We start from the raw sequence: 24635 nt of genomic DNA, 5'->3' as shown, positions 1-24635 counted from the left end.
AGGCAGGACAAAGAAAAATCTCCAAGCAAACCTAATACTATTACAGTCCAAAGAGTACAAACTTTGACAGAGAGGGGTCAGATAAGAAATAAGAGAAGCTTAGTGTAATTCTAACCAATCTCAGGATCAACTTGGACCCTTTTGTCCTCATATGCATCTGGTAAGTTGTGAGCCCACAAAGGGGACTCTAATTAGAAAAGAACTTAAGGACAAGAAGATGAGAAAAGAGTATGCAAGTGACGATACATTACTATATTCCCAAGAGGCTGAATAGCTGACAAATACAATAAATGTTTCACTGTATATTAAAGTCAGATAGCTAAATGAAGAATTTTCACAGAAAACAAGGAAGATATAATCTCCAACAGGCTTTAGAGAAGACTAGAAAAATGCATTCCACAAGCTGTACATCAAATCCAGCTGTAAATGATGTTATGGCTGCATGACAATCAGATTGCTGTTGTTACAGAAGTAATGATAGCGGACGTGCAAAGTATTATATCAGTAATGTATTAGCTCCATCTGTGGATCAGAGGCAGAGTGTAGGCCTCTGGATCCAGAGATCACAGATTCAAAACTGACAAGAAGTACAGATATTTGAAGGGGCAGAAAAAAAAAAAAAAAGTCCACGCTCGACATTACAGGTCACATGATATCAGGTTATAAAAGAACTCCGGTGATATTTGGTGTTCATCTGACAAAATTAAATAAAAACTTAGCCACACGTCACCCAAAAGAGATCTGGCTAACTCTACCACCTGATTGAGTAAAACGTCAAAATTAACATGCAAGCAACATGGTGTCAATTTAAAATTCCTGCACAAGGTAACTCAGGCAATGTGATGATTTTTTTAAAATTAAGTAATCTGCTATGGATCAATATGAGAATACAAGATGGTGATTTTGGGTTGTATGATGTGATGACCAAGTGTGTACACTTCATATGAGAAGGTAACAACAGAATAAACTATCAATTCTGATTACTTGGGCCAATTTTGATTAACCACACTTGTGCGACTGGAGTGATTAATTAAAATCTGTATTTAGTGCATAATGAAAAATGTGCAATTATTGGAACAAATCTTGAAATTTAATACATTCCATTATTTTTCTTAGAATGAAAGTGGGGGGAAAACTAGAGAAGTCACTTGGTTCCATAGTCGAACTAATCAATTCTGGGAGTCTCACTACAGAATGTACCTTAGTGGTTACAATGAAAATGAAATGGCGTGTGGCTTTTAGTGCCGGGAGTGTCCGAGGACAAGTTTGGCTCGCCAGATGCAGGTCTTTTGATTTAACGCAGGTAGGCGACCTGCGCGTCGTGATGAGGATGAAATGATGATGAAGAGTACACATACGTCCAGTCCCCGTGTCAGCGAAATTAACCAATTATGGTTAAAATTCCAGACCTGGCCGGGAATCGAACCTGGGACCTCTGTGACCGAAGGCCAGCACGCTAACCATTTAGCCATGGAGCTGGGCTGTGGTTACAATGATAGATGTTAAGAAGTATAAGTATTGGAAAGGAATAAACAAGTATCAAATTATGTCATATATAGAGAGAACATAAAAAGGAACACAAAATAGGATGAATACAATGACAGGCGAGTGTGGAAAACACAATGACAGGCGAGTGTGAAAAGAGGGACCAATAGGAGGAGACTGGTACAGATGACAACACAAAGACTAGAACCAGGACCACTTCTTCATACACAGTTGTCTTCAGACAGATAATATGATTTGATTTGACACTTGTTAGTTCCTTTCCAATACTATATTATCCTGTTGGGATCCTCCTCTCAATTTGTTTATCCTGTGTTCCTGATCTCTAACTACCTGTATTCATCTTTATTTTATGTTTCTTCCCTTTTCCTGTGTTTATCCAACTTTCTTGTTATCTTACACTTCCCACGTCAAGATTGAAGAACTGTCAAGGTGGCTCCTTAAAATGAAAGATGAAGCTGAGAAGCTGAATTTGTCAGAGACTGAGAAAAGATGAATGTTTAAAACCTAGAAATGATGAGAAACACTGTATAAAGATATGGAAATTGTTCTTGTCATTTTGTGCTTCATGCTTGTTCTTGTCTCCTCTTTCCACACCGGCATGTTATTTTCATTTTATTATGTGTGTCGTCCTTTCCATGTTCCTATCTCTCTAGGTACGGCTAGATGAAAGGTATGTTATGGTTTGAGTACAGTGCTGAAAAATCCAAGTTATTTAATCATACAACTGAATCTGTTAAAAATCAGGAACATCCCTAATAACCAAAAATGTTTTTCCATTTTGAAATTAATAACATGCTCTGCCAAACTGCACAGATTGTTTGGGAGGGATATGCGGACCTTCTAAAGACCACGTGGTTTGCTCCAATCCAGTATGTGTAACATGATCAGGAACAAAGTCTTATATGGACACATCATCTCGCAATACGTAAGAGAACAAGACTACGGAATCTACCACCTGAGTAACAACCCCAAATGCAGATTAGTGGGGATTGATTGATTGATTGATACGTGGAAACTCTTCCTGAACCTGTACCAAAAATTTACCTTCAAACAATGGTAGATCCATACCTCAGTATGTCAGAGTTAATGTAACAACATGACACAAGTTTATAAAGATATAGGCAAAAATTTATAAAAACTAGTATATCAGAACATACAATATTTGTGTGTTCAGCCAACAAGATTTTCAAGAAGAGAAGAAGGACCAGAAGATCTTTTAAGAGCTATCACCTCTTCTATGTTTACTAATATTTCCAACTAAATTAAACCAACCATAATTTCTTCCGATGGCTGAGCTGTGTCTGAACTGGCCTTGGTCCCAGATTCTGCAGGGATGTCCTGTACGTCGTTCACGCCACGTAAGTTTGCAATAGCTTCACTCTATAAAAACACAATTTCTCCGTCTTTCTCCTTAAGGATAAGAAGAGGGTGTTAGTGAAGGAGAAACTACGCCCATTTCTACTTCCCAACAAACAAGTGGACCAAACACCTGGACACCAACCTCTCCAATCCATCCAAGGGCTAATGAGCAACAATAACTGTTCTATTACCAATCACCGTGTGTTATTTACAATCTTGTCAAGTTAAAAACAAAGAAAAGGAATAGGCGATATCTAAAGAAAATACAAAAACCTATATAGGTATGTTCCATTTCATTCCTCCTACCAAAAATTCCAAGCAAACTCCATTTATTGCACAAGTAAAAATTATCTATTGCTTTATTCCATAGAGTCTTTTACCCTTCAATATCGTAAGATGTTTATTTGTATTTAAGCAAAATTTTGGACACAGAAAAAGAGAGTGAGTTGTTGAAGTTGAGCAGAATGTCCAGTAAGGCAGAATACAATTCTTTCATCATTTCTTCATGCCTGTCTTTATAAAAGTGCCATTAAGATATAAATTGTGATGGTTTGTCTGTTAAGTTCCTTATACACAAGCAACAAAAACTGAGCTCATAAACAAAATCAGCTCGAAATAAAAGATCTAGCTGCATTCTGTCAGAACATCTGAGGTGGAAAAAGTTTGCATTACACTGGTGGAAAACTGGCCTAGGGATAATGTTGCATAAAAAAAAAAACCCCCACAACTTTCTCAGAAACTGCGTACATCAATTAGCTTCTGTCACTCTTAATGCTAACAGAGCAGCACAAATCTATAAGATATTAGCAGAGAGCTGAAACATATAATGTTATTAGCTAGAATATCAAAGCTGTGCACAGTCGTTATGTGCCCCAGGGACGGCCATGTTTAGAGCACAGTATGAACTTCGCAATGTTCTTGCATGTTTTCCTGAATACATTACTGTTACATTAAGTTGAAATAATGATCTAAATTCCACATATGAGTGGAAACTTTTGCATGCTAGGGTAGCTAAATAATGTAGGTTTAATGATTCTGCTTTGGAGACATCAAGAAAAACTGGATGTTTATGAGAGGATTATGGAGAAATTCTGAGTAAACAAGGTTTTATTGTTGATCTAATGGTGTAGTAGTAAAATCCTTCTGTAATGTTTTATTGAAAGCGAAGATGGTATGCTAACCAGTTTTTTCGGACCATCAAATATAAGTGAAAACTGACAGAAATTGAACATTTGATAGTGTGCTGGGTGAAGTGACATCTGAGTTTCAACAACTTGGTGAATGTGAAATCTGAAAAAGGGCGTCTGATTGCAGTCAAAATAAGGACAAAGTGCTTTTAATGTTTCTTACAATATTCATTATACCATAAATACAAAAATCAATCTCGGAGTTTTGTGACTTGAGTCATAAGCCACCAACAGATTCACAGGGGAATTAAATTAATTAGCAATCACCTGTGAATTGATAACATTCATGTCTGATTTTTTATTCCAAAGTATCCATATGAAAGGTTAATGAATGATTGATGTTTGTTGTTTAAAGGGGCCTAACATCGAGGTCATCGGCCCATAATGGTATGAAATGAAATTACAACTTAAAAGTCCAAAACCCTCCACTGACCAGAATTCAAAGCGTGAGGACGAAGAATGAATGGATGGACGGATATGAATTTAAAACGATCAGTGGATCTGATCCACAGTGCCTCACATGCACAGAAGCTGGCAGAAAACTATAGTAGTACTGACCAAGGGACTGCTTCTATAGCACGATGCTGAATCGATTATGCTTATAGTCGAAACGGGTCCAAAATCCAGGTCATCGGCCCCTCATAATGGTATTTATCGCTAGGAAAGTAGAACCATGCTATGTGTAATGTTGCAGTACTAATCAAAAATAGCGGAGACTCGCGGTATTTCACATATTATGGTACTATTCACAGGTAGTGTAATGCACACATGTAACACAGACCTATGGTGTTTCGCACATTGCAGCGCTATTTACAGGCAACGCAAACCTATGGCGTTCCTCACATAAGTGGCCTAACCACAGGGACTCGTACTATCCCGTGGAATTCCTCACATAGTGGGAACTGAGCATAGGTAAGGCAGAACCATGGTGTCGCTTATACAGGGGTACGAATCACAGGTACTGTAGGACCCACCTCCTGATTCACACTCTGTCGCTACTAATCACAAACATAGTGGTATTACGTGCAAGTAAATGCGACCCATGGTGTTCCCTGCATGATGGTACTAATTACAAATAGTCTCATGGTTCTAATTCGTCTGCCTCCCCCACCCACAGGGTGTGTGTTTGGTCCACGAGAGGTATTTTATTTCCCTCGAGTCCGCCGGCAAGCCGGTTAGGACCCCCCCCCCCATCAGCCACCTGGGATGCGCCACGTGGAAGTATCACCTCTCCTCCTGCTACGCCAGCGTAGCAGGTTCGTATAAAAGACAAGACAGAAGATGGTACAGTTTGAAGTGGCAATGGCAAGGAAAGATAACTAAAATGGTGAATAAAGAGCCGGTGCTTTTAATGTTTCTTACAATATTCGTTACACCAGAACCACATCAACAATCTTGGAGTTTTAGTCAACACAGACAGATTTACAAGGAAACTGAACTATTGGACTGTGAATTTCCACTTCAAGAATTTCACTACCATCAACTAGGGTTTCAAACCAACAATACCTCAGCAAGAAGCTAATCAAGAAATAAGTTATTGTGTTCATTATACCATAAATCTTCATTTCTTGACTATAACCAACATCTTATCACTTCAGTTCCTTTTCTTTCAGATCGGATTCTTATATTAAGACAACATTTATGATAATTTCTTACCCTTTTATACTAGTCATACAGTATACCCATAATACAAAAAACGATTTAACAAACATACAGGTTTCATTTAGTTAAGAAAAGTTTGAGCCAAGTGAAAATAGCCAAAACAAACCAGAATATTGCCTATGTAATGAAATTATAGGCACTATCACATCCCAAACAAAGTGTAACACAGTGGAGAGTACTTGAAGTGTAATCTCCAAATCTGCCAAATTCTTCTCCACTGGACCAATTGACTCGGGAGCAGAGCAATGGCTTTCTGAGCCTAGGTTGGTAGGTTCAATTCTAACTCAATCTGGTGGTATCTGAAGGGGGTCAAATACAATAGCATCATGTCGATAGACTTACCGGTCCTGTGAGATAAAATTCTGGCACCTCATCATTTTTGAAAATCATATCAGTAGTTAGAAGAAAAACCAATAATAAAAAATCTTACAGTCCCACTAAAAGTTATTCACTGCTGTGAGAACTGGCATTGTACAGGTGTTTCAACTGACTATGAAACCCAATCCACAATTGAAAAAGCATTAATATTCAGATGGCAACTGGATCATCATCTACACTACAGCACAGGAAGAATCATTTCCAGCATCCTCAGCACTACCAATGACCCCTGAGCCATGAAAACACAATACCCAAGTCCAGCACCTGCATGTGTAAACTTTCTTATGACAAAGGAGACTTTTGTCACTGTGACTTGCAAAGCAGCCTCATCATTTCACAAGACACTCCTAAGCAGCATTTAATTTTCTGAAGACAAAACTGCACAAAGAAATATTACACTGTCTGCACTAATTGCCTCTGTTAATCAACAGATTTCAGATTTTATCAACTTGCTTGTGTATTTATTAAATGCTTCATGATCATAGTTACTGATTTCTGTGTATGTACATTTCCCATAAGTGGTCGTCTTGCTTTGCCCAAGGCTCTAAAAAACCACCATAAAATCTATACACAGGATCTGTAAAGTGGCAGTGAGAAAACAAGCCTTCTGTACAAATAAAAAGTCATCATCAAAAGAACATGGAAAGCCGTGGTAGAGATATTGAATATTCCGATTTCTATAACACACAACACATTCTATACCCTCTAATGAGAAACTACATATTGAACACATTTATTTAAAAATAAATTTGAAATGCTGGTACAACTCAGAACACAGCTCACTCAAGCATAAATAAAAGTATACAGTAGCGAGTCACACAAAAAAAGCTTTGAAGAAGATTCATATCACCTCATTTCCAATTTAATGGGATTTCACATTAATCGCACTTATATGAAAACTCCATTTTACTGCAAAGTTTTCCATCAAGATGCATTTGAATGATTTGTATTATCCCTGACCATCTTTCCATGAAAAGGATGATGACAAACCTAGAACATTAGTATTTGACTGCAAGGAATATTTTAAATTTGCACATTTTCCTAAGCCTACATTCATAAGCATGATATTAATGTATTGTGTCTAATTTTCTGTATTTCTGTGATACTTTTGAATGACTGTAGTAATGATAAATATCTCTCCTCACAGAATAACTATATGAGCACGGGGAAGGGAGGCAGAATATGAGAATGTATAAAATGGTTCTTGTGAGTATGGGAAACATGAGTGTACATTTTTCATAAATGTCTGACAGAAGAGGCCAAGTGTCAGACAAAATGAACAATTATTTTTGATGTGTATTTAACATTGCATTAACTCAGTTTTTTGACAATGATGGAATGGGAAAGGGTTAGGTCTGGCAAGGCAGTAGCCATGGCATTCCTTAAGGTACAGACCCAGGTGTTAAATCTAAAACCAAAGCAAACCATCTTCAAGTTGTCGATAGTGGAGTTCAAACTCACCATCCACAAAATGCAAGCTTAGGGCTATACAATCCATGCCAAGTAACTAACTAGTTCAGTAAACAGCAATTAGCACAGGGCTTGAATGATAATATTGTTGTGATGCATGGTATTTTTCTGCAAGAAAGTTCAGTCTTAAGTCCTTGCATTACTAATTTTTCAAGCTATGTGAGGAATAATGAACCTGTGTACACAATTGGTCAAGATTCTTTCTTTCCTTCTTTTTCTTTCTTTTTACCTTCTTTCTTTCTACGTCACCTTCCTCACATTCTCTTGGATTCACAATCACAAACTATGTCATACATGAGAACTCAGCCCAGTTTAATGGTCAATGCCCAGTATGGAGGGATTTCTTCAACTACTGTGTATCTCTATGGTGACGGGTAGTGTGGTGTGTTGTGCTGGGCGTACATGAAGAATGTAAATACAAACACCTAGTACCCAAGCCATAGAAATTAACCAGACATGGCTAGATACACTGACCTAGGATAGAAACCAGGATGCTCAGAACCAAAGATGTTATGCTGACCATTCGGTCAACTAGACAAATTGGCCAGAGCTAATTTCAGAAGATCATTAAATTTGGGTATTACATAACTGAAAATACAAGGGTGAAAGAACTAGACAGATTGGCCAGAGCTAATTTCAGAAGATCATTAAATTTGGGTATTACATAATTGAAAATACAAGGGTGAAAAGCAGGAATAGTTGTAGTGCTAATGGTATGTATGTACGTAGTATCAATTGCGAATAAAAGTAAGCAGTAAGAGATGGCTGCAAGTCTGCGACAAGTCATTCAATAGAAGCGAGTCCATCACGTGGCTACACGGAGTTCAATGAGGCTTGGTATATTGTTAACTGTTCTGGAACAACACTATGCTGTGAAAAGCCATGTGGAGAACAGGAGTTTAGCGCGCCGGTGTGCAGTGCGGTTGCGTGTATGTGAATAGAGAAAAACTGTCGAGTGGAAAACTTGAATGAGAACGAATTTGTGATTAACTGTAAACCGTAGTTCAATAAATATAGTGGACAGTAAAACATGCTTCCTCTCTGTATAGTCATTTTAGTTTCAAGACCTTGACAACCTGCTACAACTGACATCGGAAGCAAGATTTAATAGATAGCGTGTTCAGTACTATGGGATTTCTAGATTAACTGGCATGATGGAGTCTGGCTAGCAAGCCCTCTTGCATAAGCCCTGAACTTACGAGCCAGTCAAGATGACTTAAAAGTTAGCCGAGATGAACTTAAGCCACAGGTTTCTAGCCAGGATGAAACAAGATAAAGTTTAACCCTCTAAGCGCCAACGTCCTTTTGAAAGCCCGTTCGACTTCCATCTGGAAAATGCCAACGTCCAAGTTATTCCGTTATTGGACATTATAAATTTTCCAGCTAACTCATTCCTGGTTGCCAGGAATGGACCATTTATATTCGTATTATAAATTTACTCATTCGGAACAAATATTTCAGGTTCCCTATGGGAATCAACATCTATATCATCTGATGGCCAAGCAGGCATCAATTTCTGGTAATGAGAAAGTTTCTCATGGTGCATTGGCACTGCCGGTGGCTCCAAGTAGCCTACACAGTGGTCTCCACGGTATGTACTAGCCATGCGTCGTGGTGGGTGTGCTAGGTACAAACTGATGAGCCCAACTTGGTACATGGGGGCGAAACGCTGGCAACCAGCAATGAGTTAGCTGGAAAATTTATAATGTCCAATAACGGACCATTTATATTGGTATTAAAAAATTCACTCATTTGGGTCAAATATTTCAGGTTCCCTATAGGAATCAACATCTATATCATCTGATGGCCAAGCAGGCATCAATTTTTGGTAATGAGACAAAGTCTCTCATAGTGCATTGGCACTGCTGGTGGCTCCAAGTAGCCTGCGCAGTGGCCTCCACGGTATGCACTAGCCATGCATCTGGGTGGGTGTGCTATTTAACAAATGAGGAGCCCAACTTGGCACACGGGGGCAAAACGCTGGCAACCAGGAATGAGTTAGCTGGAAAATTTATAATATCCCATAACGGACCATTTATAATGGCTATACCAACCTGTATAGGTGGAAGGGAAGTTTCCAGAGCTTCAATCACCGTGAGAAAATCCCTACACCATTATCGCCAGGATTAACGATTTAGTCTAGGGATTCAGTTGGCTCCTGAGGGAAAATGATGGCTGTCCACCTAGACGAGCTTAATTCTTAATGTTGAACTTACTCAGAACAAGCAGCTTTAACCCTTTCCATTCTGAGCCACACGATCATGCGGGTTGGGTTTTTATTTTATTAAAAGAAAACTAGTCCGTTTCCCTGCGCCACACCGGGCTACAATGATCATGTGGGTCCCGCGCTTCGTATTGCAGTTGTTTTTATTTCGATAGTTTGGCACAAGGAGGCATCATATGTGTTTAAACTTTTGTAAACAAAACATATCATGCGACCTCAAGTTAAATTGTCCCTTTTTATTATCTTTTACATATTGATTTCGTTGTGAATCTTTTTAAAACATCCTAGGATCATCATAGAAGGTATACATATCCTTAACAATGCTACGTTTTGAACCTAGTGGTTATAATAAACTGTCAATCTGTAACTAGCACGATGTTGCGGGTTAGGGTTTAATTTGAGGTAATGGTGTGTTTCTAACCTCCAGAAAATATCTAAGGGTGGAAAGGGCTAAGGAGGGAGGATTGTGACGAAGGCTGTGGGGCAGCCGGCAATAATGCCAATGAGCTATAGTACCAGCAGAGTAGCAACAATGTGAGCAGGCCAGCCGTTTGCAAAACAACAGTGCCAGCAAACTGTTGCAGCCTGTAATAATGAAGCTCCTAGAAGAAGCTGGAGGTTGATGTGATAGAGGACCAGGCACCCAGAATGATCAGGAATTAGAATGAACTAGAATCTTCTATGGACCTATGTAAAGAGCTTAACTGGCATATGCAAGTCAGTCTTAACCCATGAACGCCTAGTGTTGCATATGTGCAACGGCGTGCTGGTGCTCTTTTCTTTCAATGTATGAAGTTGTTTTTCAGTAAAAGAATGAAAATTGCGCGCGTATTCGGTGAAGGGAAGTGTTGTGCTTTGTTACAAGTCGGTTAATCAATAGTCACCGCTTGATTGTTGACGAGGTGTATGTTTGAAGTTCGCCGTGTGTTCCAGCTATCACAATGGCATACTGTAAGAGGTAAGATTCGCCATATAATTTTATGATTTGGAAATAATTAACCTCTTTTAGGAAATCCAGGAAGTAAATTCATCAGAGTTTGAATGTAGCACGATTCCCTTTACAATCACAAACTCGTGGGCGAGTGAGATCCACATATTCCCGGCGTTGCATATTCGCAACGCCAGGCGTATCCGTTGTCAAATCACTTCCTTATGTACCAATTTGCTATTGAAGGGTTTGTTATTGACGTAACAACCCTTCGTTGCTGTGCATGCAATTCAAACTCATATACCAGTTTTGTGATGCATATTATTAGGCTACTAATAGCAGTAGTAGTAGTAGTAGTAGTAGTAGTAGTAGTAGTATAAGTGGTGGTAGGAAATTTTATCTCGTATATATGGAGGAAATAGTTGAATAGCGCCATTTATTCGTGGGGGAAGGTCGCGTACATGAAGTTGCACGATACGAAGGGCGAGACCACCTTGTGATGTATATCCCAGACAATAAAAGATGATATGCATATGAGAAATGCTCTAGCATAGTCCGTACAGCGTGTGCAAAGTGTGACGTTGGGCTCTGCACAAGTTGCTTCATTCTGTTCCACACAAAGGGACATACAGATCACCGAGTCCTCAGAGAAAGCCACAGGAAATGATCACACCAGTAAAATGAAGAACTCTGAATACCCTGTCAGTTCTCAATATAATTTTCCAATAAATATATTATATTTTGATTACTGTATATATGTGACAGGTACTGTAAATAATGTCTTATTGTATATAAATAATTTTATTTTAGTAAATAATCAACTCAACAATAACTTGTATCTTCTTCTTCACGCTCGTTGTCCCCTTATTTTCATTATTTTCTCAAAGAAAACAACATATGCGTTGGTACTTTGCAGGTTACTACTTAAGCGCCTAGCGTTGCATATATGCAACACCCTATATTTCCAAAACTAAACATGTTTGCTTCAAAATAATGGATCTTCCTTGAATAATGCCCTATCCTAAGAATGTTTATTAAGAAAAATTGAACATTTCAAAAAAATAAATTCGGGCATTCAAGGGTTAAGTGAAATTAAGCGGTACAAGATGGTTGCGAGTCTATGACGAGTCATTCATCAGAAGTGCGTCCAACACGAGTTCAATGAGGTTTGCTATACTGTGAATTGCTCTGGATGCAATGAGATCACAAGAGAGTGAGAGAGAGAGAGAGAGAGAGAGAGAGAGAAAATGAGTGTAGAGAAAAACTGTGTTGTATGGAAAACTAAAACGAGAACGAACTTGTGATGAACTGCTAACAGCAGTTCAATAAATTTAGTCGGTAATAAAATGCACTACCTCTCTGGGAAGTGATTTTAGTTTTAAGGGCACCGATAACTGGCCACAGTATTTATGCACATGCATACAATGCTTAAGATTTCTTTTTATATGTTACAGATAATTACAAAAATACATGCTATCTTTATTATTTAACTTAAATCTGTACACCTACATTTCATCAAAAATAAGTTATTGTAATTATTTTAACTGGCCAAATGTCTGATGCTCAAAATTTACTGTTATGATACAAGCAAATCTCAATAGACCAACATTATTTTCACCACACATTAAATCGACTACTATGTCAAGTGGCAAGAAACGTCAGCTACAAATTGCACAATATTAGTATTATATGATTAGAATTAAAAATACTAACCACATTTATTTACTTGAGAAGTGCAGTCACATGCAAGCAGCATATTTAAACATGAAAGATGTTGAATAACTTAGTTTTAGCTAAATTACCTTCAAGCAATTATGTAGTTATGCATGCAGTAAGCTGCAAGTATAAAAACCATTCACCGACTACATAGAGGTTTGTATGAAAGAAGTTTTTAGTAAGCAAATAAAGGACAACAAGAAAGAACAAGTGCAATGAGCAAAATTCAAGATATCTTCTGTATATGCTACATCATCACTTTACACATAAAAGTTAATGAACACTCCAGGCATGACATTTACACCATGCTTGTTTGAGCAAGAGTACATACTAGGCAGCAATAGGAAGTTCCTACATCTGCAAAAGCCAGTTAATTACAGCAAGGTAGCATTTTTAAGTTTTGATTTCAAATGGCAAAGTCCAATAATGCAAACTTGAAACTGAGTACCATCGAAACTTCCAATAAACTGCTTACTACATATTTAAGTTTGTTTTTAATGCAATGTCAAGATAAGTGTTCATTATCCCCTATGTAAAAATGGCACAAAAAAGAAATACATTATGAGTTTTGTTTCTTAGAGAATGATATATGATCAATATGTTTGAACTACTCAGATTTTTTCATTCATTGAGGAAGATAAACAAAATCAAGTCTTGTCCAACGGTTGACATCATATTTAATTCTACAAATATCTGAAATTCTCCTCTATAAATGTTTACTCTTTTCTACATTGATTTTAATGATCTAATGCACATCCCTACAATGATGTTATGGGACAGACTTGGCCTATGATAAAAAGAGATGAAAGCCATATCCAGGCAGCTCAAATGAAGTTTCTGAGGACTGTGATTCAGAACACAACAAAGGCCAAAGTTAAAAATGAGTGCATAGGGAAGAAATTCAAGTGAAGAAATTGAATGAAAAATAAAGAGGAACAAATTGAAATGGTTTAGATATACCAAACAGATGACCAATGAAAGGATGACAAAATAAACTTTGGAACACCAGCTGAAGGGGAAAGGAGGTCGAGGAAGACTAACAACGCGACGGATGGGTGTAGTGAAGAAAAGCTTTTGTAAAGCAGCATATTAGCCCCAACCTGAAATGGACAACAAGGGTAAATGATCACGATTATTGAATACTAATATTTTTAAACTATGAAACTGAACAAACCATTTTTTAGTGTAGCAAGTATGATATTAAAGTTTCCAAGACTAAAGGGATGTCAGTTGGGAAGAAATCTAAGGGATCTGAATATCAGATAATGAATATCAAACTGGAATAGGTAGATAATTCGAAGTACCATTCTTTATTGGTATACTAAGAGAAATTGAATCAAAGTGCAACAAAACTAATGAAATGAGCTTGCAGTTGAAATCAACAGTACTCTAGCGAGCTTTCTGACAAAATTTGTCTTTACATCACTCTGTTTTTTCAGATTGATGTTGCTTGGCCAACATGGCCAAGAACAGCCTGGAAAGTGGGTGGCAGTTTAAAAGCTCTGCCACAATCAGACCATATTTCCACAGTTGATTTAGACAAAAGGAATTGAAGTGCAAAGATTGCCCATTTTATAGTCATAGAAAACTTCTCTCTAGATATCCTCCAAGTGAACTGTCCAATTTAATTTCATGACTACAACAATTTGCATTTGTATATTTTTTACTATTTTTAATTACCTTCCACTCATTTTCATTTCACTGTGAAAATATATGTAACAGACATTTAATATTGCTTACGTTATTTGATTATTAATGGAAATATTCAGAAGATTGTCATACTACAAGAAGAGATCACTGTATTAATAACTAAACCATCGCCAGTGGTGGAAAAATCACGTCTACAACTCCTGCAAAAAAAAAAAAAAAAAAAAAAAAAACACTCCCATTTATGCAGCAAATCAGTATAGAATCAGGCCCAAAAAATCCCTAGTGTTTTCAGTTTATTTGATTCAAGAATAATCTGCATCTGGAGAAAGACTGAATGAAGAGTGTTGGAATGACCCTGAACCATATTAGCACCAACCTGAAATGAACTGGACAAGGGTAAAAATATTTTTTACGATCTCATTATGCTAACGTGAAATTATGCAAATATGTCTATTAAATATACTATGTAAATACAGTATAAAGCTACAATATTTAGTTACATTCTGTTTCAACTGATCCTTCAACCAGGTTAGATAGAAATGCAAATCCGAACGGTCCATCAGCTCATGGCTCCAACAAGCTATTTTAGCAATTATTCTGGAGGTCATATTTGTGATAAATCCATCAGGCCGGTTCAGAAGGTTTAAGAATGGGCTCCAGAGTGTCTCCCGCTTTTTGGATGCATGTTCCCGGAAGATCTCAACACGTGATCTATCCTCCTGAAATAAAACAACAAATGTAAGTAAATTATCTCAATTGCAGCCAGGAATAGTTTTAGAGCAAGATTTTATGAATCTTCTCATCTCAATGTTGCTAAGATCAAAATAAATTCAATTTATGAGAAATAATTAAAATTCCTAGCTAAAACACAAGAGCAATATTACAATGATTATTTTTTAACTCCTTAAATTTGCAATGATACGATAGTGTATTTAAAGTGATGGTCACTTCCACAAACTCTTTTACCCACATTTCAATACTGCTACTAGGCTTATAATAAGAGAACTTGTTTTGCAACAAAACAGCTTCCTTGTTTGCTCCACTATTACACAAAATTTGGTTTAATTTTAAATTATGTACCCTGTTCTATTGTACTTAATTGGGGAAGAGGTAAATTGTATAGTAGTTAGGCATATGGTAACAAAACTATGATTTCCAGCAGTTTTTAGCAACATCATGCATGCTGACGATCATACTCCAAATTTCACTGGACAATTGTTTTACTCTCTTTGGTAAAGCTGACCTGCTTGCAATCAGTACTGTGTTTGGCATTTCCTGTTCGCTTTAAATGCCATCTCTCGCATTTAATTAATTTGTAATATTTGTATTGTGACTCATCCAAGATGTTCTAGAATGGTGTAAGACTTGCTACTTGCTCAGGAAATGTATCTGTCACATAGTCCAATGCCCTTGTAATAACGACCTGAATATGTAGCCAAGATGGCCTTTGTTCTGAGACTGTTCCACGGGAGATCATCTCCATTTCAAAGATACAAAACAATCATTCAGCTGAGTGGTTTACTGCCAACTTAAACAGAAAAGTTGTAACAGATCGATATCCACTCACTGGCAGAAAAAAAAATTTAAAAAAGAAAGCAAACACTGTACATATTTCAGATAAAATTTAATCCTGGTCTGTTTCAAACACTGTATAAATCAAATATTATGATATTACAACAATACAGCAAAGCATCTTAAGTTAATTAGCACAATAATTGATCATGAAAATCACAACATCAATATTGCTGTTCCCCACTTTTGGACTACTGTAGAATAACAACAAAGAGCTGTCTTAAGGTTTATTACTGTAAATTCTCATGCCACATATTTGTGGTCACTGCGGCTTGTCTTCCTACTCTTGTTTCTAAGTCAGATCATACTGGCTCTTCCTTCTGAAAATACATCCAAGGGCCATAGTATTAATGGAGGGGGGCACACAGGCATACGTTATAGGCACGTCTCGTTCTTTTTAAAGGTACCGAGAGGACATTATCTACACCAGGAGGCCTGAAACCGTTTGCAGCAAGTACGAGGCACGAACATCAGCAAAAAAAGACAAAGAGGGAGGATGTAGGAAGCAGATTTGTAGTCCAAAAGGCCTGCCACAGGACCTCTGCTTACATGAGAGAATCGTACCTCACAGATGTAATTCCTCAACACCCATTGAAACTCTGTGAAGCTCAGTGCTGTGTATGGATAAATCTAGATTCTGTTTGATGGCATCAGATGGAAGGAAGAGATTTCGGAGAAGGTCCAGGAAGCATTAAACACACACTTTCTCTGCAAGGACACCGTTCAATGGAGTCTGTCATGATCTGGGCTGGGATTACCATTTATGCACACAAAGAGCTAGTGTTCATCGAAAATAGGAGTCTGACAGCCCACAGATACATTGAGGAGATTTTAGAGGATCACATAATGCCTTTTGCAACTGTCACTGGCAAGAACTTTATCATGATCCATGACAACAGTTGCCCACTGTGTATGTGAGTACCTATATGAAGTCAGGATTGAGTGCATTGGTGTGTTCTACTTTTTTCCACAATACACTTCACGGTTTCTGCACATCCCGCCTAACGATGTGGCCAAATAATTTGAAGGATCATCTTATTGACACAAGAGGAAAGGCAACTAAGAATTTTTAGTTCTTTGTGCAGTCCAAGACACTCATAGCATTCTCCTCCAGCACTACATTTCAAAGGCATCGATGTGTTTCCCATCAGTTGCCTGCTTATAGTCCTAACTTAGATCTAATAGAGCATGTCTGGGATATGCTTGGAAGATGTATCAGGTGTCATTCCCCTGACACGCTGGCTCAACCTCGGGTTGCGTTTCAGGCAGAATTGGAGATCATACGAAAAGGGAACATTTGAGACTGCATCCTGAGCATGCCTGATGGAATCACAGCTGTAACTGCAGCTAGAGGAGGTAATACCTGTTATTAGGGCAATGGAAATGTGTTGCAAGTAAGTTGACAAATTCACTACCGTACAGCAATAAATGTAACTTTAAAGCTTTTCAGTCTGTCAAAAACAATATAGCACATAACTGGGGGGGGGATGTTGTTGACTTAAAAAAAAAATCACTGAAAATAATCAATAAAATGCCAATGAAATTATGGAAAAATGCTACAAAATAAGTAAAAAAATAATGACAATCTTTGACCAAACTGAATTCTGGTGATTGTATAACAATCGTTTCCCAAGTAATATATCCCGGTTCTATTCATTGCTTTTACAGAAATAAGTATATCCTAATTTAGTTGGAAGTGTACTGTATGTAATGTGAACATAATGATTTGCTGGATGTATTGCATTCTGCCCCCAAAGATCCTGGGAAAACGTGTTGTTCCTTGCACTCGTTAAGAGATTTCAGAAGTTTTTCTTGTTTAATGTGCTGCGGAATAATAAATTTCCTTTCCGCACTCACTGTAACAATGCACAATTTACAAAATAAAACATGCCCATCTGTCGTAAACACATCTTTTCCAAATTCATTCACTAGCTGATTAAAAATACACTTTGGGGTGGTTTCATTTGGGCATTTTTCTTGCACAGAAATATTTGGGAGGATAATTCTGTACTGAAGCAGAAAGTTATATAACTGTTGTTTCCAATCACTTCTTGTTTCCATTTGTGCTTGGCCTTGAGGTATGGGGGGATGAATAACTAACTGGCTGTAGAAAGGGATGCGAAGGCTGGTACATTCCTTGTGCTCGAGACACATTAGGTAATACTTTGTCCTAATCACCGTAGTTCTGGCCTGCAATTATCTCGAAAACACAAGAGTCACCGGTATAAATCCTTTCCTTACACTTTCTTATTCAGCAACAATTGCTGGTCATTTTATTTGGTCATGAAAGATATTTAGCAAATTTAATCATATGTGAGAAAAAATTATAAATTTTTATGTTGTTGCATGTGAACTTTTTTTTATCAGTCTGACAATAAAGAATGTGTGCATAAATTTTAAAACAATCATTTAAAATGATCCAAAAAGTCTTCAAAATGCTGCATATTGACCTAAAACCTTGAAAGTTGAAATAATGACTGATCTGAAATCGGCAAAAAATGAACAAGAGCACAAAACAAAAATGTGTTATTACCATTTATTATATCGCAGAATGAATTTCTATACTACTGAGCAACATCCTAATCCAAAGGTTAAAAAAAAAAAAAAAGACATTTCAACAACATCCACCCCCCCTGCATATAACACTGTAAAAAAATACTATTAAACAACAAACAACATGTTTTATTCTACAAGAACATCCTCAGATTCTATCAAATCTCTTTAAATCGTGTGCATATACAGCCAACTCTCGATTATCCAAGCTAATCACCGGACAAATTTGCATGAATAACTGAAAATATGGATAGTATGATTTTGTGCAATTTAATGCACAATGAAAGTCGTAATAATACAGAACATACAATACTGTTTCAAAATGCAATAATGTCAAACAATCAGTGGCGAAGCTATAAGTTAATGAATAGGTAGGCAGGGAATCTTAGCTTAAAGTTTCTTGTAGAGTAGTTCCAAACGTCGAGTTTTCTTGATTGCAAAATGGTCAATCACACTGTCCTTCAATAGTTCATCATTCATCAATTTCTTCACATGCCTTTTCTTGATAGAAATGGTTCTAAGACTGCTGAGTGTTTCATTGTTCATTGTATTACGCAAGTATGTTTTTATCCTCTTCAGAGCGGGCCTTCCTGGGTATGTTAAGCAACCCAAAAATCGTCAAACTGTATTTCCATTTGCATAATTAAAGTGTCAAGGACTTCACTGTTTTTGAGCGTTTGGAATGTCCTGCCATCTACATCTCACTATTTATTTTACGACATTTTGCAACGCAAGAGGATACCGTGTTTTCTGATCGCATGTCCTTGAGGATACCAGTGGTTTTCCTAATTTCAGTATTGCACAGAATTACATCAGATGTGGTTTTATGTTGCAGTATAACAAGGAGATGGTCTGTATAAATAAATAAAATTCTATAGAGATAGAGCAATTACATGAATTGGGCCTTCCTGGGTATGTTAAGCAACCCAACAACAGAACTGTACAATTTACTGTCCCAATACTCATCATTCTGTGCAATATCTTCAAAAACCTGACATAAGTCATCACAGTGGAAAATATTGTGTGAATTGCTCTGGAATGAAAGCTCCAACGGTTAGTACATGCTTGTGGAAGTTTGAATCCTTTGGATTCCAGAAGATGAGCTTTCTGAGGATCTACTAAGAAATGAATGAAACGCTGTCAGCTTATCAATGAAGAGCCTGACTGATTTTATTATTTTGCAGCAATGGAGATGAACAAGGTTTAATTGGTGGACAGTGTAGAAATATTGCCCATCGGCAAACTTGCTTAATGTAATGCTGAACACCCCCTATCCTTTCCTGCCCTTGTGGAGCACCACATGCTTGACATACAGTTTTAACAATATTACTCCTCACTTTTGCAGAATATAGACAATTAATTCTGGTAAGCTCGATGCAGTCTTATCAATCGGAACATCATAAAAGCCTATGAATCTTTCTGTGGGATCCTGTTTTGAGCAGAAACCGAGTATTACACAGAGCTGAGATCTATTTGATACATTTAAGGTCTCATCCGCCTGAATAACAATGAAATCACAAGAATCTAACTCTGCTTTGATCGTCTTCTGAATTATGGTTGTTACAGGCTCAATTCATTCATTTAGTATTTCGCCTGATGTGCCGGGATGAGTGGCTCAGAAGACTGAGGCGCTAATCTTCTGACCCCAACTTGGCAGTTTCGATGGTATTTGAAGGTGCTCAAATATGTCAGCCTCGTGTCGGTAGATTTACTGGCACGTAACAGAACTCCTGCGGGACTAAATTCCGGCACCTTGGCGTCTCCAAACACTATAAAAGTAGTTAATGGGACGTAAAGCAATTATTATTATTATTATTATTATTATTATTAAAAGCCTGATGTGGACTGGAGATGATCTCGAATGTACTCTTTCAGTTTTGAAAGAAGATGAAACAACTCTAGGTAACTGCTCCTGTTGATCGAGTCTTCCCCTTCAAAATGACCTCGAAATCCAAGACCCTGTTTCCTAAGAAAACACACAATATCAAGTCTATCAACAAGCCAATTTTGTTTTACGACTTCGTTATGTTTAATGGCTTGAATTCTTTCACCTTCAGACGAACGTTCTATCCCCCAGTTCTCCGCTTTTCTAAGAATGTTTTTGTAACTATTATCCCATTTGAAGTCTATTCCTTTTTACTGCCAAACAAAATACACGTAGACCCCTTAGCAAAACCATGAGTACCGTGTAAACCAAGAAAATTGAAATTTTCTAGCTACTTTACCGTCAAAATACTTAATATCTACATTAGGCATACATCTTTTGTTTTTGGCTTCACACTTCTCTTCGTACGTCCAAAAAGAGAAGGTTTATATTTTAAAGAGTTCAAACGACTCGTGAAATTCCTGAAGGGGCCTGCTTCACTCATTATTTAAACGTGAGTTTCAATCAGATGATGTTAGTCGTGTTTGACACAACATCCATGTCTGAATTGTCACTGCATTCTACAGCATTTCACTTCAGATACACTACAATTCGTTCACAATTCAGATTAAACACTGAAAAAGTTTCTTGAAGATCTTGTACCTATTTATACCTTTTTGCAAATTGCACATACTGTTGGGAAAAACCAGAATTTATTTTGGAGATAGTGGGCCGTGGCTGATTTCTAACCACTCCTAGCCCCTTCCTGTCCCATCATCGCCATAAGGCCTATCTGTGTTGGTGTGACGTAAAGCAATTTGCAGACAGAAAAACAAGAATCCTTCAATAATTTTTCAACTGGTATGATTTATTCTGAATAAAAATAAACAAAATCTCTTTAAAAAATATTTCTGTGTATAATTTTTTTTTCACAATTTGCTTTACATTGCACTGACACAGATAGGTCTTATCGTGACGATGGGATAGGAAGGGCCTAGGAGGGGGAAGGAAGTGGCCGTGGCGTAATTAAGGTATATCTCCCCAGCATTTGCCTGGTGTAAAAATGGGAAACCATGGAAAACCATCTTCAAGGCTGCCGGCAGTGGGGCTCGAACCTACTATCTTCCAAATGCTATGTATAATCTTACTTTTGATCTATACTTCATCTCACATTATGCACAAAAATAGAAATAAAGTAAGTAGCATTCCTGTTAGTCTATTACATCATTGTGTAAAAACAGTCAAACATAATTTTATGAAACTATTTAAGCAGGGTGGTACTAGAACTTACGCCATCTTTTATTTTATTAGTATAGCATAGAATGATATTAGGTTTTAATTTTTCTAATCCCCATTCCATTACACTTTTTGTACAACTTTGGTACCAAGGAAAATTGCAATTTAAATTTTTAGTTACTTCAGACAGAAATTAAGTTCCTCCGACTAGCTGAGAAACAGGCGGTCTCTCGCACGAACCTGGATGCTAGTAAAACTGTTGTCAATCTTTCCAAGAAATCCTTGGACGAGAACCAATTGGCAGTTCTAGCTAGGGGTCTTAATTTTGCTGTCGCTCCCTCTAAAATTCCCATTGAGGAGTTAATTACTTCCGTTGAGGCAGCCATCCACAAACTACCTACGGATGAGGCTGAGGAGTTAAAACAAATGTGCGAGACTCATAAATCCGCTGTTGTACCCGTTCCCAATTTAACAAGAGGCGAGAGGAGAGCTCTGAAGAAACTTAGAGATGATTCTGAACTGACCATTCTCTCAGCTGATAAAGGTAATGCGACAGTGGTTATGGACACTGACGGGTATAAGAATAAGATCTCGGCTATATTGTCAGATTACAAGCCTGTTTACAGACTGAGCTCACGTGACCCTACCACTCGTGTGTCCAACGCCACTGTGAAGCTCTTAAGGCAATCTTAAATTCCAAAAGAGGAGGCTAAACATCTGTCCCCGGAGGACGCAGTGTCACCTAGATTATATGGCCTGCCCAAGATCCATAAAAAAGATGTTCCCCTCAGACCTACTGTTAGTGCGATAGGTTCTCCTACGTATGCTCTGGCTAAATACCTAAGCAAATTGCTTCAGCCACACATAGGACGTACTGAATCATACGTCAGGAACTCTCAGTATTTCGTCAACAAGCTGTCAACCATAACCCTTCAACCTAATGCACTTCTGGTGAGTTTCAATGTGGAGTCCTTGTTCACTAAAGTGCCGATTGACTCGGTCATGTCTCTCATTGAACACCTGTTTCCTCAGGACATTACTAAGATATTTTACCACTGCATGAGTTCCAGCTATTTTTTGTGGGGCAGGAATTTTTACGTACAGACAGAGTGGCTATGGGAAGTCCACTTTCGCCCATAGTGGCTAATTTCTTTATGGAGCATTTTGAGGAGGAGGCTATTGCTTCGGCGCCTGTCAAACCTATGATATGGTGGAGGTATGTTGATTATTATTATTCTCGTGTCAGATACATAAAAAAAGAAAACAGTTACAATAATTTCTAGTAACATTTAAATAATCTTGGACCAATACAACGCTACTTCGAGTCCTCTCTTCGTAGCTCAATGCAGGTCATCTTGCGTGCACAAAGATAGACACAGCGGACACTGAAGCATATGCTGGATGGTTTGATCTTCTCCGCAGTCACACTTGGTGTTGTCGCCATTGATGAAGCCCCATCTTGCCAAATTAACTTTGGACCTTCCCACTCCTGATCTCAACCTATTGAGAGATTTCCAGATTGTCCAGCTCTCATTGCAACCGGGTGGCAAACGTTCCTCAACCGCCATCTGCGCAGAGCCTTGGGGGATCTTCGTCTTCCATAGCTGTATCCTTGCCTTCTCAGCTGGTACTATAAGTTCCCGAGATGTTCGTAGGAAGCTCTTCCTAGATTTCAGTCTCTGTACTGGAAGCTCATGTCCATGCAGTAGATGAGTACTTTTGTGCTTAACCTTTGTCCTTTCCTTATTTGCAGCTACTTCTCTTCGCACACCGGGTGGAGCTATCCCTGCAAGACGATAGAGTTTTTCAGTTGGAGTAGACTTTAGACAACCTGTAACAAGTTTGCAGGTCTCATTAAGTGCTATGTCTACCTGTCTGGCATGAGATGAATTGTACCAAACAGGGCAAGCATATTCCGCTGCAGAATAACATAGTGCCATGGCGGAATCACGAATAGTTTTTGGTTGACTGCCCCATTCTGATCCAGATAATTTACGTAGGAGATGATTCCTGGTGGAAACTTTAAGTTTAGTGTTCATGCAGTGTTTCTTGAATGTACGAGCTCTATCAAGCGTCACTCCTAGGTATTTTGGAGTTTCAGAGTATTGTAACTCAACACCTGACCACTCTATATGCAGCTTACGATGAGCTTCCCTATTTTTCAGATCAAAGGCACAAACTTGTGTTTTCATAGGGTTAGCTTTAACAGGTTTGCCTTGTAATAGGATAACAAACTTTCGAGGGCGATGGTTAGATTCCTTTCCACTGTCTCAAAGTCTGTACATTGTGTTGCCAAAGCAAGATCATCATCATACAAGAAACTTCTGCTATTTGGAGCTACTGGCTGGTCATTCGTGTATATATTAAAGAGGATTGGTGCCAGCACACTTCCTTGAGGTAAACCGTTTCTTTGTGTCCTCCACCGACTGCGCTGTCCTTGGAAGTCCACAAAAAACCTACGGTTCTGAAGAAGGGTTGTGATAAATTTGGTCATCTTAATATCCTTGGTCAGATTGTAGACTTTAACTAACAGAAGTTGATGGTTGACGGTGTCATACGCTGCAGTCAAATCTACAAAGACTACACCTGTCACCTTGTGCCTTTCAAAGCCATCCTCAACGAATTGTGTAAGATTCAGTAGTTGTTCAGTGCAGCTCTTACCCGGACGAAATCCAGCTTGTTGTGGTACGAGGAGAGGGTCAATCATGGGTTGAATGCGATTTAGGATCATCCTTTCCAGTAATGTATATAGATGACACAAAAGGGTAACAGGTCTGAAGTCTTTAGGATGATTTCCTTCCTTGCCAGGTTTAAGCAGAGCAATTACTCTACTTTTTCGCCATGTCTTTGGTATCTGACCTCTGCTCACACATCTATTGAAGAGTTGCAGAACCCATTCTGTGGTTTTAGGCCCAAATTTCTTTATCTGTTCTACTCGAATGTCATCTAGACCCGCTGATTTTCCATTTTTACATTCTTTGATGACTTTTTCCAACTCCAACATGGTGAAGGGGACAGTGAGGTCACTTCTTTCTTCTTGAATCTTCCTCTGTATTTTTGGCCTTCGGATTTTATTGGTTGCTTTCCCCATTTAAGAGCAGTTGGTGTGCTATATGATTTGCAGTGACATTGAAATGTTGAGTAGTCTTCGTTGGATCATTGTTAAGGTGTTTCAATGATCTCCAGGCTTTATGGCTATCTTTCGTAAGATCTATACTTTCAATAGTTTTCATCCAATGATTCCGTTTTGATGTTGTCAATGATGACATGAGATTGTTCCCAACTTCCACTGTCTTTTCTCCTAGGGGATTTTCTTCAAACAAAGTTGCA

General features: G+C 38.0%; 1 protein-coding gene across 2 annotated transcripts in view; it reads right to left on the bottom strand.

Annotated features, from left to right (window-relative positions):
* VhaSFD (V-type proton ATPase subunit VhaSFD) overlaps nt 1-24635 on the bottom strand; it is a 129886-nt gene that overhangs the window by 74716 nt on the left and 30535 nt on the right. The window contains exons 4-5 of one of the 2 annotated variants that reach the window (XM_067136469.2): nt 14581-14799; nt 2779-2886 (exon numbers count right to left, since the gene is read on the bottom strand). In XM_067136469.2, coding sequence (XP_066992570.1) covers nt 2779-2886; nt 14581-14799 — 327 coding nt within the window. The remainder of the gene's footprint in view (nt 1-2778; nt 2887-14580; nt 14800-24635) is intronic. The other variant, XM_067136470.2, reaches the window with a different exon arrangement.

This window comes from Anabrus simplex, chromosome 1 (genome assembly GCF_040414725.1).
Source record: "Anabrus simplex isolate iqAnaSimp1 chromosome 1, ASM4041472v1, whole genome shotgun sequence".
Taxonomy (NCBI): domain Eukaryota; kingdom Metazoa; phylum Arthropoda; class Insecta; order Orthoptera; family Tettigoniidae; genus Anabrus; species Anabrus simplex.
Note: the sequence above shows the minus strand (reverse complement) of the source record. Positions and strands in the feature narration are given on the sequence as shown.